At 41.6% G+C, this 12,260-nt stretch overlaps 1 protein-coding gene across 1 annotated transcript in view; it reads right to left on the bottom strand.

Annotated features, from left to right (window-relative positions):
- Positions 1-12,260, bottom strand: part of ZCCHC17 (zinc finger CCHC-type containing 17) — a 56,349-nt gene that overhangs the window by 8,358 nt on the left and 35,731 nt on the right. Inside the window, exons 6-7 of the mRNA XM_045064096.1 lie at positions 11,432-11,532; positions 9,536-9,681 (exon numbers count right to left, since the gene is read on the bottom strand). Coding sequence (XP_044920031.1) covers positions 9,536-9,681; positions 11,432-11,532 — 247 coding nt within the window. The remainder of the gene's footprint in view (positions 1-9,535; positions 9,682-11,431; positions 11,533-12,260) is intronic.

The raw sequence follows: 12,260 nt of genomic DNA, 5'->3' as shown, positions 1-12,260 counted from the left end.
GGCTCAGTCAGAGGAGCATGCACCTCTTGATCTCAGAGTCATGAGTTTGAGTCCAACATTGGTCTTAGAGATTACTTAAGGAAGTTTTAAAAATTATCAAAAAAAAAAAAAAAGATTTAGAGGGCAAAAGGAAACAGATAGGAGGCCTAGAATCTTGATTTATTGTTGTGAACAGAAACAGAACCATAGGGGAAAAAGAAATAGATTAACAGATAATATCAAACGGTCGCTAAGAGTAGCTGGCGACAGAGTAAAACTGACCTTGTGAGTCCTGATAAGTCAAGCACCTACCAGTGCACAACAGACATGCTCAAGTACTCAATACACATCTGTTGAGTAAATAACTGAGGTACTGTGAGATAATGGCTGAAGTGCAGTAGAGAAAAAAGGAACACAGGGCTAGCAATCTGAAGGTCTGGGTTCTTATTTTGAATCTATCTCTGGTAGTTGTGTAGCTTCGGGTGAGACATTCCTTTCCATTTTCCTAATATGTAAAATGGAACAGTAACACCTAGTCTGGCTACTTCATTGGGGTGTATAAAGATAAAACAAAATAAAAAACATGAAGATATTTTACAAACCATCAGCACTAAACAAATACAAGGCATCAAAGATCATGAAGGGATTAACACTAAGGTGAAAAGACAATGATGCTAGATGAAACCCTGGTAGAAACGGGGGGGTAGAGGGGATCAAGGAGGAACTTTTAAACATTTCAACTCCCTAGATCACTTTTTAATCAAAGACAACTCATGAGTTAGAAGTTCAAATACACAAAGACACTTTAGAAAATAATAATAATAAATAATAAAGTATGACGATTATTACTGCCATGGTTCATCAGACCATTCCTCTACTAAGTGAAGAGTGATGGGGGGTAAGATAACAGGTTGACTAAGCAGTTCATATAAGAGCCTCATACCTAGCAGATCCTTAATAACTGTTTTGGTGAAATGAAATACATATTTCAAAGCAGCTTTAGAAACAAAGCAATAACTCATTGTACCATATGTATTAAGCAGTGCAAACCAACTTAACCAAAGACCAACAGAAGTGAAATATTCCGCTTTAGGAATCTGACATATATTGTTTACTCACTAAAAGGCTGAAAGAGAAAGAACAATCCTTGAAACAGATATATAAATACAATAGCTGTTAAATACCCAGCTCTATTAAAAAGTCAAATCACCTGTTTGCAGACATGATCTTAAATGCAGAAAATCCTAAAGATTTCATAAAACAATTGTTAGAACTACTAAGTGAATTCAGCAAAGTTGTAGGATACAAAATCAACACCCCAAAATCAGTTGCATTTCTATACATTAACTATATATATCCACATTTGTATATACACATATTTGCATATATGTGTATATACAAATACATTTGTATGTATACATATATTTGTGTGTGTGTTTGTGTATTTCTTTCTATACATTAACAATGCGCAATCCAAATAGGAAATAAAGAGAACAATTCACTGACAATAGCATTAAAAAAGAATAAACTTCACCAAGGAGGCAAAAAGACTTGTACACAGAACACTGCAAAATGCTGCTGAAAGAAATTAAGGATAACACAAATAAATAGAAAAATATCCACATTCGTGGACTGGGAGACTTAATATGGTTAATATCCCAATACCACACAAAGCAATCTACAGATCTGATGCAACCCTATCAAAATCCCAATATTTTTTGTAAAAATCAAAAAATCCATCCTAAACTTTATCTGGAATCTCAAGGGACCACAAACAGTTAAAATAATCTTGAAAAAGAAGAACAAAGTTAGGGGACTGACCTTTCCCAATTCCAAAACTTCCTACAAAGTTAGAGTAATCAAAATAGTGCGGCAGAGCATACAGAGAGATGAGCAGACCAATGGAACAGAGTAGTCAGCCAGAACTAAAACCTTACATATATGGTTAAGTGATTTTTAACAATGATGCGAAAACCAGTCAGTATGGAAAGGACAGTTCTTTTGAAAAACTGGTGCTGGGAAAACTGGAAAGATCCACATGCCCCCCCCCAAAAAAGTTGGAGTCACACCATATACGAAAAAAAACCCTTAAAATGGGTCAAAGACCTAAATACAGAAGTTAAAACTATAAAACTCTTAGAAGAAAACAGAGGGGGGAAGCTTCATGACAGGATTTAACAATGGTTTCTTGAGTATGACACCAAAATTATGGGAAACAAAAGGAAAAAGTTGGTAAGTTGGACTTCAACAAGATTAAAATTTTTGTGCATCAAAACACATGATTACAGGGATGCCTGGGTGGCTCAGTGTGTTAAAGCCTCTGCCTTCGGCTCAGGTCGTGATCCCAGGCCCTGGGATGGAGCCCCACACTGGGTCCTCTGCTCAGCAGGGGGCCTACTTCCCTTCCTCTCTCTCTCTCTGCCTGCCTCTCTGCCTACCTGTGATCTCTGTCAAATAAATAAAATCTTAAAAACACACACCCACATGATTACAAGAATGTACTTCACACCACCGTAAAAAGCCATACACTTAAAAGTGGCTAATATGGTAAGCTTTAGGTGTGTTTTTTAAAAAATGTAAATCCAGGGGCAGGTGAGTGGCTCAGAGGGTTAAGTGTCTGCCTTTGGCTCAGGTCATGATCTTAGGGTTCCTGGGATCGAGTCCCACACTGGGGGGGGGGGGGGGGTCCCTGCTCAGCAGGGGGCCTGCCTCTCCCTCTGCCTCTCTCTCTCACGAATAAATAAATAAAATCTAAAAATAAAATTAAAAATAAAAATGTAAATCTGGAATAAAAACAGGACACTATCAACAGATTAAGACAATTCAACAGATTGACAAGTCACAGAATGGAAGAAAATATTTGCAGGAAGTCACACATCTAATTAAGGATTGGTATCTAGAATATATAATGAACTACTTGAATCTAGTGTCTACTTACCCAGTCTCTGACCACAAAGCCCGTTTTTAAGCATCAGCCACTCATAGCTGACAGGTGCCGGGCTGTGCTGTATCCCACCGCGGTGCTCAGAGTTTCACATGCATCACCTCATCCTAACAACCTTAGTGATAAGTAGATGCTTATCACTCCCATTTTACAAACAGGGAAACAGATTCAGAGAAGCTAGTAATTACACTAAGATCCCCAGTGAGGAGGTGGCTGAGATCAGAACACAGGCAATGTGTCTCACAGCCCGGGTTCTGAAGTGCCACTCTCCACTGCCGCCCCCAATCCCTCCACATCCACCTGACGTGATACTAGATCGCACTGCAAATGAGCACTACAAGACCGTGTGGCAAACATGGAAAGATGCTCATGACAAGGTAAAAAGGGAGGAAACAAAACGGTATATACATCTTTACCGTATCTAGGTAAAATGTGCATCTGAAAACAGTTGGTGGAAAAAACGTGCCCCAGCAGTATAGACCCTGGTAAAGTAGTGAGGTTATGGGTTGCCTCTCTTTTGCTGTACATTTCAATAATGAGGTTATAAATAGTGGAAACGTCTCTTTTCCCTCTTTAAATCAGTCTTCAGACCTCTATGAAAAAGGCTCTAGGAACACCAGCATGAAAAATAAAGGTATGTCTAAGTCCTGTGTTCAAAAATAAGAAATCTTGCCAGCAGTAAGGGTCTGAGGTTGTTGCCTCTGTGAGGGAGCTGAGCTAAGTCTGGCAATGCTGAAGGTTTGCCTCTAGAAGGCAGTGCCTGAAGTAGGTAGGGTTTATAAATTTCTATTTCTTTGGAAATATAGGAGAATAGTACCAAACTAAAATAGTATCCCCACTGCTCAAAATCAGTGTTTTCCAAGTGCCATTCCTATAATATTGCCACAATTTTTTAAATTTTTTTAAAAGATTATTTATTTTATTAGACAGAGATCACAAGTAGGCAGACAGGCAGGCAGAGAGAGAGAGAGTGGAGGAAGCAGGCTCCCGCTGAGCAGAGAGCCTGATGCAGGGCTCGATCCCAGGACCCTGAGATCATGACCTAAACCGAAGGCAGAGGCTTTAACCCACTAAGCCACCCAGGCACCCCACGGCCACAGTTTTTACTCGATGTGTTTACAAACTGCTTATTTTTTACTTTAAAAATTTTTTTTAAGATTTATGAATTTGTTTTGAGGGGGAGAGAGAGAAAGAGACCACACATGGGGGTGGGGGCGGAGAGGGAGAGAGAGAATCTCGGTCTCTACTGAGTGAGGAGCCCAACTCGTGGCTCAATCCCACAACCCTGAGACAATGACCTGAGCTGAAATCAAGAGTTGGATGCTTAACTGACCAAGCCACTCAGGTACCCCTTAAATTTTTATGTTTTTTTTTAATTTGACAGAGAGAGAGATCACAAGTAGGCAGAGAGGCTGGCAGAGAGAGAGGAAGGGAAGCAGTCTCCCTGCTAAGCAGAGAGCCCGATGTGGGGCTCAATCCCAGGACCCTGGGATCATGACCTGAGCTGAAAGCAGAGGCTTTAACCCACTGAGCCACCCAGGCTCCCCACCCTTTAAAGTTGTTCTTAAAATCTGATTTATTTCCACTTTAAGAAAAAACAAAAATGTTTTACTAAAAGGGAAACTTTGTAACAACAACTATAAATAGAAAGCCTGAATCCCATGCTTTAAGTGGAAGGTAACTATAAAAATAAATATATTAAAAAAAAAAACAATGCTTTGGCTAAATATAATTTACTGCCTACTAAAAGCAGTAGCTGGTAGGTTTAGACAGTTTGTTTTCACAGGAGGCAGTTTGGATTTTATTTTAAGTTCTGTGGAAAATCACTGAAGGGTTTTATATAGGAAGACACATGGTGTGACTGGATATCTTAATAATGCTCTCTTGGAAATTTTTTTTTTTTTTTAAGATTTTATTTATTTATTTGACAGACAGAGATTACAGGCAGGTAGAGGCAGGCAGAGAGAGAGGAGGAAGCAGGCTCCCTGCTGAGCAGAGAGCCCGATGCAGGGCTCGATCCCAGGACGCTGAGATCATGACCCAAGCCGAAGGCAGCGGCTTAACCCACTGAGCCACCCAGGCGCCCTGGAAATTTTTTTAAAAATGAGAAAGACATAGAACTGAACAACTGAACAACACCATCACCTACTTTTACCTAAATGACAATTAACAAACACTACTCCCTAATGGAATCTTGTGCACTACTGGTAGGAATGATGCAGTCACTATGAAACACAGTGCAGTGGTTCCTCAAAAAAAGAAAAAAAAAATTAAGTCAGAACAAAATTACCACATAATCCTGAAACTCCAATTCCCGGTATATACCCAAAGGAACTGAAAGCAGGTCTTGAAGAAATATTTGACCCAACTATGTTCATAGCAACATTATTCACAATAGCCAAAAGGTGGGAGCAACACAACGGCCAACAACAAATGAAAGGATAAGCAAACTGTAGTGTGTACACATAATGAAATACTATTTAGTCTTAAAAGGGAAGGAAAATGACCCATGCTATATATCCTCAGGATAGTTTACTAAGTCAAATAAGCCAGTCATAAAAAAAACCAATACTGGGATGCCTGGTAGCTCAGCTGGTTAAGTGTCTGCCTTCAGCTTGGGTCATGATCCCAGGGTCCAGATCCTTGCTCAGTGGGGAACCTGCTTCTCTCTCTGCCTGCTGCTCCCCCTGTTGTGCTCTACCTCTCTGACAAATAAGTAAAATCTTAAAAAAAAAAAAACAAAAAAAAAAACAAAAAAAGAAGATAAATACTGTGTTATTCCACTTATAGGAGATACCTAGGTATCTCTGTCTACCTAAATCATAGACAGAAAGTCATGTGGAATTGTCTAAAATTTCTGGACATAAGAGACTCCATTTTTAAGCTCTATTTTCCTTTCCAAATTGATGGGCTCTTGAACGGGGACAGAAGCAGCAATTGCTATATAAGCAGCTGCTCGTAACACTCTAACAGACCGACTGGTATTTGATCACATGAGGACAGGGAAGGTAATTATGACATGCCAGTGACAGTTCCACTTGATAGCACTGGTAAAATAATCAAGAAGACAGGCATGAGAAGTGGCTCAGCTGGTCAGCACCAAACTAGCAGGGTCTGTTCTTCTCTTCTTCAGCTACACCGTGTAATTACGTCTTTCCTTCTCTCTCAGAAAAACCCTTGGCTTTCCGTAAATGAGTGACACAAATCTGTGATCTACTAATTGCAATTCTGAGATCCCAAATAAAGGCCTGTGTTCTTTTGCATGTTCACCTCTTCTTCTCACTTGATGGTAGAATGGTGGTTCCCAGGTGCCAGGGAGAAAGAATGAGGAGTCAGTGTTTAATGGGCACAGTTTCAGTTTTGCAAAACGAAGAGTTCTGGAGGTAGACGATGGTTATGACCATACAACAATGTGAATTTACTTAATGCCAAAGAACTGCACATGTAAAAAAGTTATGGGTGCCTGGGTGGTGCAGTCAGTTGAGTGCCAACTCTCGGTTTCCGTTCAGGTCGTGATCTCAGAGCCGTGAGATTAAGCCCCATGTGGGTGTCTGGGCTGCAATTCTCTCTCTTAGCCCCTTCCACTCACTCTCTAAGATAAATAAATAAATCTTTTTAAAAAAATGGTTAAGATGGTGGATGCCTGGGTGGCTCAGTCGGTTAAGTATTGACTCGATTTTAGCTCAGGTCACCACCACAGGGTGGTGAGATCAAGCCCCTGCATAGAGCTCCTAGCTCAGCAGGGAGTCTGCTTGAGACTTTTCTTCCTCTGCCCCTCCCACACATGCACACATGTGCACATGCTCTCTCTCTAAAATAAAATAAATAAATCTTTAAAAATAAGAGTGGGTGGGTACCTGGGTGGCTCAGTTGGTTAAGCCTCTGCCTTTGGCTCAGGTCATGATTTCAGGGTCCTGGAATCAAGCCTCCCCTCGGGCTCTCTGCTCAGCAGGGAGCCTGCTTCCTCCTCTCTCTCTCTGCCTGCCTCTCTGCTTACTTGTGATCTCTCTCTCTCTCTCTCTCTCTCTGTGAGAGAAAGAAAGAAAGAGAGAGAGAGAGAGGGAGAGAGATAAAGAAAGAAAGGGTAAGGGGGGGCACCTGGCTGGCTCTGTTGGAAGAGCACATGACTCTTGATCCTGGGGCCATGAGTTTGAGCCCCATGTTGGTTGTAGAGATTACTTAAATGAATAAAACTTAGAAAAAATTTAAGTGGTTAAGATGGTAAAATTTATGTTATGGATATTTTACCACAATTTAAAGAAAACAACAGTTACACCAAATGCAAAGCCTATAGATTTTGGCTTGAGCAACTCAGGGAATGGTGATCTATTCACTGAGATAGGGCAAAATGTGGAAGGAGCAGCTTTGGATCGAAAAATTAAAGAGCTGTAGGGTGTGTTAAGCCTGATGCAAACTTTACAATAAGATGAAGATGTCAAGTAGGCAGACAGAGTTCTAAATCTGAAGTGCCAAAGAAAGTCAGGGATGGAATTACAGATTTGGATAAAAATAATGATACAAATACTTAATCTGGGTATTATTACCATGTAAGTAGCATTCAAAACCATAGGACAGGATGAGATTACCCAGAGAGGAGGTGGTCAGAGAACAGAAGAGAGTAACAAGACAGCCTTGGAGCACCCCAACATTCAGAGTTAAAGTAGAGAGCAAAAAAGTCATAATAATGAAGAGAATCAAGCAGTGAGATAAAGATGCTTTAAAAAAAAAAAAAAATCAGATGCCTAGACCCAACTCCTGGGAACTTGGAACTAAGAGGTGAAAGGCAAATAAAATGTCCCTCGGCTAGTTCAATAGTCTGTGAGTGAGAGACAGGAGAGAGTGCAGCACACGGTAGAAGGAATGGGAAGGAGGAGAAAAGAATACTTAGTGCCATTAATAGGACTCAATGACTGAACAGATACGGGATGGAAAGGAGAGGAAAACAAATGACATGCTGGTTTCCTTCCGGCAGGTTATTACTGCCATTAAAATAAGTAATACAAGATAGAAGGACAGAAACAAGTAATAACAAGATAGAAGGATGGTGTCGTTTTTATAGTGGGTGTGTGTGTGGTGTGTGTGTGTGTGTGTGTGTGTGTGTGTGTAGGGAGGAGGGCTGAAGAAGACAGAATGGTAGTCATGACAGCCAACATTAATTAAGCACTTAACTTGTCAGTGTTTTCTATGTATCTTGGGGAGCTGGGCATGCCCTCACAAGGAACAATGTCATCAAAGACTACAACAATCCTCCTTTGAAAATTAAGGAAGGCCCAAAGTTACATAGGTGGTCTATAACACAGAGGGCCTAAAACCTGGGTCTGAGGGACTCTAAGCCAAAGTCTGAGGTACCTGTGGGATACTAGTTAGGGATGTGGGAGCCATCAAGGCAGTTAAAGTCTTATGAGGGATGTGATCACCAGGGAGAGAATATACAGATCAAGAAACTATTATTCAGGGCGCCTGGGTGGCTCGGTGGGTTAAGCCACTGCCTTCGGCTCAGGTCATGATCTCGGGGTCCTGGGATCGGGTCCCGCATCGGGCTCTCTGCTCAGCAGGAGCCTGCTTCCTCCTCTCTCTCTCTCTGCCTGCCTCTCTGCCTACTCGTGGTCTCTCTCTGTCAAATAAATAAATAAAATCTTAAAAAAAAAAAGAAACTATTATTCATACACTTAGCTAGTTCTTAAAATGGTATAAAGGGCCTTTTCCTTTCCTATAAAATGAAGTAATGCTTAATTTGTAGGGAATGCCCATTGAGGACAAGGACCTGATCATAGTTTTTTTATTCCTAGGGTTGCACTACCTGGAACAAAAAGACCACTCAACAAAAAATTGCTGAAGCTTTTAAAAAAACAAAATGAAACAAAAACCCAATAGCTGGACACAATTAGAAAGATAATACACAATATGAGAACAACTATTTCCTGACCAAACTACAGCACAGTTTTTTTCCGTTCCCTCTCTGGCTGGCATGCAACAAATGCCCTGTCTTTTTCAGCACCATAATAATGTCTGTTTTATGAACTGTTCTGCTGTAATCAGTATACAGGAGACAGAACTCTGTGAGACAGGCACTCTTATCCACCACTGGGCACAGAGAAGTACTTTCTGGAAAGACAATTTGATAAAATGTATCAAGAGCCTTAAAGCCCTAAATCAGTAATCTTACTTAGGCATTTATCCAAAGAAAACAGTAAGAGATATGGCCAAAGACTTCGGGTGGAAGTAATAAAAATATCCAACAACAGAAAAATTATTAAATAAACTATCATACAGTCATAGGGTAGAATATTGTATGTTGTTCTTAAATCAAGTTTTTGAACACTTAAAGATATTGGAAAATTATTTTGATACATATAATGAAAAAAGTATAATATAAACTAGACCTAGTACAACCATAATTTTGTGTTTAAATGTAGATGTAGCTAGCTATCATCATTACCAAGTAAAAAGATTGGAATGTACCAAACATACTGTAAGTCTCTTTGGTTGGAAAGATTACAGGAGATCCTAATATTCTTTATGTTTTTCAAGACTTCTAAAATTTCTGCAAAAAGTACATTTTTATTTTAAAACCCTAAAAAATATGATAAATAAAAGCAAGACAGCACTCACCTTCTTTCTTTTTCTAGAAGAATTCCTCGTGGGGTCAGGCTTCTCAAAGTCTGCTGACTTTGCCTCTTCCTTCTCCTCTTCCTCATCAGGTATCAGAGAATATTTGGTCCCTCCTGGTTGCATAAAACAATCTTTTGCGAAGTGGCCTGCAGAAGAGAGGTAGAAAACGTAGGGAGGGGAGAAGCAGCCTCTCCTCTTGGCAGGTGGAGCTTCCCTAGAGGCTCCTGAAAGGGGCTGGTTGGTTGAAGAAGTATTACTGAGTTCATTCAGAGCAGCTGCTGGATTCCGAGCAGATTTTCTGTCATCTCAAGATGGCATTGCCCACTCAACCAGAGCCAGACCAGCAGCTGGTCCTAGAGCTGTGGGAGACACTGGCACTGCTTTGGAAATGGCAGAGGAAGCAGACTTGTGCTGCCTTTCATTAGCAATGGGGCTTAGTAATTTTTAAAGATCTGCTTGGAACTTATTCCCGACATTGAAAGGCTGCTCCAGAGAGCAGAATGCTTAGCAAAGGGAGCCGAGTGGCAGGCCAAGCCCTACAGGAAGAGAGCTCTTAGGCAGCTGGCAGGAAGGTGGCATTCACATCCAAACTAACACATTGAGAGACAGGCAGTCACCTGGGGCACTCAACACTCAGACTGTCAGATTTGGCAAGGGCCTTAGAGATCATCAAATCCAGCTCTGCGTGTGCAGATATAAAGACCCGGAGTAGAGAAGTAGCTCAAGGTCACAAAAAGAGCAGCAGAGCTCAAACTTACTCCAGGTCTCATGCCTCCCTGTTCAATGCTGTTCCTGCTGCACCAAAACCAACCACCTAGGGCCTGACCTTTGCTAAGACAAATTCCATCTCTCATTATTCTTCTCTGCCTCAAGTAACACCTGGTTGGACATAGCTGAAGGTAAGAGGACCCACCCTCCCTGAACCTTCAGTGCTATCAAGCGGCCGTTTAACAGCTACTACAGAGCTGATTTTATCCAAGCCTGTGTAGACCCTATTTCAGGGGCAAAGATAATCCCAAGAGATCATCAAAAAGCTATGCGTAAACTGCTTTGTGACTCTGGATCCAGAAGCTAGATGGTGCCTGGAAGGGGAATACAGCATAGTTTTTCAAATATCTGGGATGATTACACAATTCCCCTGAGGAGGTATTCTTTCCATTTTTCTTTTTTCCTTCCTCCCTCTACATTAATGGTAAGTAGGGGCTTAACTCCCACACCAATCAGGGCACAAATCCACTACCAACTGGTGTAGAAAAATCAAGAAAGCCAGGTAAATATAAGGCAAGGGAGAAGGGGTGACAAATTGAGGTCACTCTGAAAATGAGACGCTGGCAATCCCTCTCAGGATAGATCTGACGAGGGAAGTCAGACTGAGAGCGCTCTCAATCACCTGAGCAGGACCAGAAGAAACCTGAGCGAGCAGCTAGCCTGTGTTCTTTAGTACTAAAAGGAGACTGTATTCAGAAGTCTTAAGTTAAAGAAACAAGGAAGAACAAGAAAAGGTCTGACTTGGATCCTTGGGCAATATATTTCCAAATCACTTCATTTTTGCTGCAGAATAGTAATGGTCCTTGGAGATAAAAATTTACAGTGCTAACCATAATCCAACACTCTCCCCGCTTCGGTTGCAGTACATGGGGATCTTGCCCACACAGGGCGTCAACCACAGGTGGGGGTGAGGTGGACAGCAGAGTATCCAGCAGGGCCAGCATTCAGAAGAGGACACAGAAAGGGCATGAACTCTGGTAAGAGTCTAGGAGGATTAACAGCACAAGCAGGTGAGGCCATCACTGACTAAAAAGCAGGGTGAGCCACACCCAAAACAGGCGACCTCCCCCACCTAGTGAAGGTCCATCACAAGGAGGAAGGACTGGCCCGGCAGAGGCTTCACCTTACCTTTACAGCCACACTTCTTGCAGGTGGTGTTCAGGACAGCCTCGAGGGTGATCTTCTGCCCAGTGTAATCCTGGAAGGACCGCCGCCGCCTCTCTTCTTGCCTGTTAACGAAAAGGATACTGACTGTTGGCCTTCTTAAGAGATGGGGCCAGAGATACTAGAAGGTAATGCTGGAGGCTGAGTTTTTGTTCTGTCCTTGGCAGGCAGAAGGGAGAAGAAGGAAAAGCGTCCTGCATGGGGAGACAAGCGGGGAAAGCAACAACATGAAACAGATATTTTTTTTAATTCCGGACAGGCTCTGAATTAATAATTATGAATGAGATGCCTTCAGCTCACCAATGCACAGAGGATGAAGATATAATTACCTCGCTAAGCCCCCAGTAACCCTGACACAGTCAACCCCGGGTTTAAAAGACCTTTACTGTGGTACTTGAGGCCTTCCATGATCTGCCTCTAACCTGCTTCTCCAGCCCCAACTTTACTTGCATGAGATTTGCTAGCCAAAGAGGACTAGTTGACCGTCTCCAGATGGTTCAATGCCCTTGCTCATAATTCCCTCTCTCCGAAATGCTGCTTCCCCTCTTCCCTCCCACCTCACCACTCCCAAACATTTCAAAGCTCAGCTTAGTCACCACCTCTCCTTCTATCAAGTTGTCTCCTGAGGACCTCAGCCAGAATTCATCTCTTTGTTCACATTCCTCTATCATTTCTTAAAAATTCTACATTTACTACTAAAGTATAATATAGGCACAAAGTGTTTATAAGCATACAGCTTGATTGGTTTTCACAATTGGAACATACCCAGGAAACCCTCACTCCAATAAGGAAA

The sequence above is a fragment of the Mustela putorius genome, unplaced genomic scaffold (genome assembly GCF_011764305.1).
Source record: "Mustela putorius furo isolate JIRA1106 unplaced genomic scaffold, ASM1176430v1.1 tig00003853_pilon_pilon_pilon, whole genome shotgun sequence".
NCBI classification, from domain to species: domain Eukaryota; kingdom Metazoa; phylum Chordata; class Mammalia; order Carnivora; family Mustelidae; genus Mustela; species Mustela putorius.
This window is presented reverse-complemented; position numbering and strand designations above follow the sequence as displayed.